Source organism: Colletotrichum graminicola, assembly GCF_000149035.1.
Source record: "Colletotrichum graminicola M1.001 genomic scaffold supercont1.4, whole genome shotgun sequence".
NCBI lineage: Eukaryota > Fungi > Ascomycota > Sordariomycetes > Glomerellales > Glomerellaceae > Colletotrichum > Colletotrichum graminicola.
In genome coordinates this window covers 562,250-565,357 of record NW_007361008.1, presented here as the reverse complement: position 1 = coordinate 565,357, position 3,108 = coordinate 562,250, and the positions used below count along the sequence as shown (strand labels likewise).

The window sequence follows — 3,108 nt, the reverse complement described above, 5'->3', positions numbered from 1 at the left end:
TTTTGGCAGCGCTGGGGAACAAGCGCATCTCATCGCATAAGGAACTATCCCACTTCGCTGACGGCCTCACTAAGCGGGCCTACACTCCGAGGAAGCTGGTTCGTCGACAATCCAGATCGCCGCTAGTTTGACCATAAATCCTCTTCCTCGCATGAAGATTGACATTGAGGGGGCCTACTATGTCCGTGGAAAGATGGCGCTCGCAACCTCCATACCAAATAGGGTATCAAGACCTCTGAAGTGACGACAAGTCCGGATAACGCAGGTCTGCGTTCTCCTCAAGGAAGTCCATCCATCGCTTTAGGAAGTTGCTGCCTCTGTTTGTGCCGCAGCGAGTCAGCGAAAGATGAAATACACCTCGAAATGTTGAATGCTTGGAGGCGGCTCAGTAGTGTCTCAGGTACAAGCTGACACTATCTGTGCATACATTTCCGCGTCGCACGACCAACAAGCCAACTGGAATCGGAGAAGCAATTCTCAAACGGACTCACCTCTTGACCGTCTCCGAGTCTCCAATCACCGTCAACGAGCGTTTGGGTCGCGTCATTGCCACTACGGCGCATTAACGTTCATGCGTCACGCCACACGGAACGCTGGGATATCCCCAGGCACAGCGGGTTCATCATTTGTGGGCTTACCGTTCAGTCGACGCTGTTCGCCAAGAAATCCAACTTCTCCGTGCGAGTTGCTCCTGACGAGGCTGACAATAACTGCCTCCTTTTCACGGCCTTGGAAGCCGTCCACACTGCCAAGCTCGATGCCTGGTAACTGTTCTTTCAAGGGTGCGAGAACGGCGAGCTTTTGGTTCCCAAGGTGTCAGCATCATGCCCCGATTCACGAATGCCGGTTTAGATGTCAAGCAGGGGTTGACTAGACGGACCTGAGCGTTGTAAGGGGTCACGACGGCGATGTCTTCCGGCTTGACTCCGGCGTCGACCAGTTTCTGGGCGTGCTGGCGCACCAGCGCCGCTTCCATCTCGTTGCTCTTGCTCTCCCCGTGCAAGCTGAACTTTGCCTTCTTAATGGCGTCCTTGTCATCGTCCTCATTCTTCTCGGGGTAGTCGCCGCCCTGCGTGTCGATGAAGACCAGCGGCTCGTTTGTGTCTTCAGTGTCTCGGACCTCGTACGGTAGATCTTTCAGGAGACGCCCCCTGACTGCTTCTGCAGCAATGAGCCTTCCCTCGTAGAGCTCATCCGACGGGAACCTCATAATCTTCTCATGCATGCGGTATTGTGTGGTCAGCATGCGCTTGATGGATGGCCCATGGAGAGCGAGCAGTCTGTCAAACAGTGTCGTTTCCAGCGTCATACTCTTGATCTGCTTTTCCGCACCGTCCTCCGATACCGCCGCAGCCTTCACCCTGTAGTTGAGCGATTTGATCGTCGGTGGGAGCTGCAGATGATCACCGGCGCAGACGGCCTTCTTCGCCGACAGCAAGGGTACCCAGCACTGCGCCTCGAGCGCCTGGCTGGCCTCGTCGATGATGACGATGTCGAACCGCTGGTCCCTCAGTTGGTGCCCTCCCGCGCCGTGCAGCGTCGCCAGGACCACCTTACTCTCGCGGATGAGGTTGCTGACGCAGCGGCGCTCGCGCTCGCGGAACTCCTTGCGAAGTTCCTTGAGGTCCGCGTAGATCTGGCGTTTCTCGCGGCCATTGCGAGTCTTCTTTATGGAGGCCTGCTTCGCGTCCATCTCGGCGCGGACATCCTTGACAATGGCCCCGGCCTCGGAGGTCTGCGTCAGCACGTCGAGGGAGTGGGCGAGGACGCTGGGAAGCAGGCGGGCTGGGTGTCCGAGGCGGAGGATGGGAATCTTGTGCGGTGCAAGGCGCTCGACGATGTTGTCGACGGAGATGTTTGAGGGACCGCAGACGAGTATGCGGAGGTCGAGCTTGATCAGCTGGAGGATCAGCTCGATGAGGGTATGAGTTTTGCCGGTCTGGAGGCGCGTCAGCTGCAGTGCCTCGTAGCCGGTCCACCAGACGGAGGGACTAAGGCGGACTCACGCCCGGCGGCCCATGGATGAGAGCCACCTCCCGTGATGCCAGCGCAAACCGGATAGCATCCTTTTGGGAGTCGTTGAGCGAAGGGTCAATCCATTGGATCTTGGAAAGCTCCGAGTCCGCCGCCAGGTCCTGGGGCACGGGGGACGGGCTCGAGAGGCCGAAGAGGACGCGCATGAAGGCGGTGTACTCTGATTCGGTCATCTTTTCGAGCTTCTCCATGGTTTGGTTCATTCTGCCACGGTCAGCTGCCCAGGCTCGTTTTTCTCTCGGGGGGACAAAGCCCGACAGGTGAGTAGTCGGCAACGGGCTATCCAAATTCGTGAGATAGTCATGTTGAACCCAGCCAAATTTGACTCGACACATTTCGACCCCCGTAACACAAAGGGAAGGGATACGGATCAATGCAGGCTCACCTCCGGAACGTGACATCGTCGGCCACCTTGACGATCCAAACCCTCCCGGCGAACTCCCTCTCCTCCCCCTTACCATCGTCGACGGCGACGCCAATCGTCTCTCTGCGAACCCTGGTGACGACGCCGCGGGCCCCCTTGCTCTCGAGCTCCTTGACCTCCTTCTTCTTGGCGTTCCCTGCGGGCTGCTCCGAGACGAGAACAATGTCGCCCGGGCGGAGGCCGTGCTCGGGGAGTTCCGAGGATACGGCCGTGTCGGCGCCGAGTTCCAAGACGGTGCGACCGCCGAGGCCGGTGCGGCGGGCGCCGACAATGAGGTTGGGGAGGGCGAGGCCCGCGCGGTGGAGGGCGGCAGGGGCGTGGTGGGAGACGAGGGCCGAGGACTCGGCGACCTCGGCAGCAAGCTCGGCCGAGAGGAGGGCGATCTGGGTCGTTGCGAAGGAGGGGACGGAGAGGGGTTCCGGTGCCGCCATGATCCTTCTCTTTTCACACCCGCTCGGGGGCTTTTTTTTTTTCTTTTCTTTTTTTGCGTGCGGGTTTGCTTGCTGAGCTTTCTCCTCCTGCTGATTGTAGCCTTGATTTTGTGACCTTTGTATCTGGCGATGGGTCACGGATGGGAGTACTTGTGAGCGCGTGACCGTGTGAGCGACCGTGAGAGTGTGTAAGTGAGGGAGTTGTGTATGCGAGTGTGG

General features: G+C 58.8%; 1 protein-coding gene across 1 annotated transcript; it reads right to left on the bottom strand.

The window, feature by feature from the left end:
• Positions 1 to 226: 226 nt before the first annotated feature.
• GLRG_01463 (uncharacterized protein) lies at positions 227 to 2,889 on the bottom strand (the record flags this gene model as incomplete). Its single annotated transcript, XM_008092148.1, has 6 exons — positions 227 to 317; positions 492 to 552; positions 639 to 798; positions 881 to 1,939; positions 2,007 to 2,238; positions 2,420 to 2,889. 6 exons carry the CDS (start codon positions 2,887 to 2,889, stop codon positions 227 to 229), a joined length of 2,073 nt encoding a protein of 690 aa, XP_008090339.1.
• Between the last annotated feature and the right edge of the window lie 219 nt (positions 2,890 to 3,108).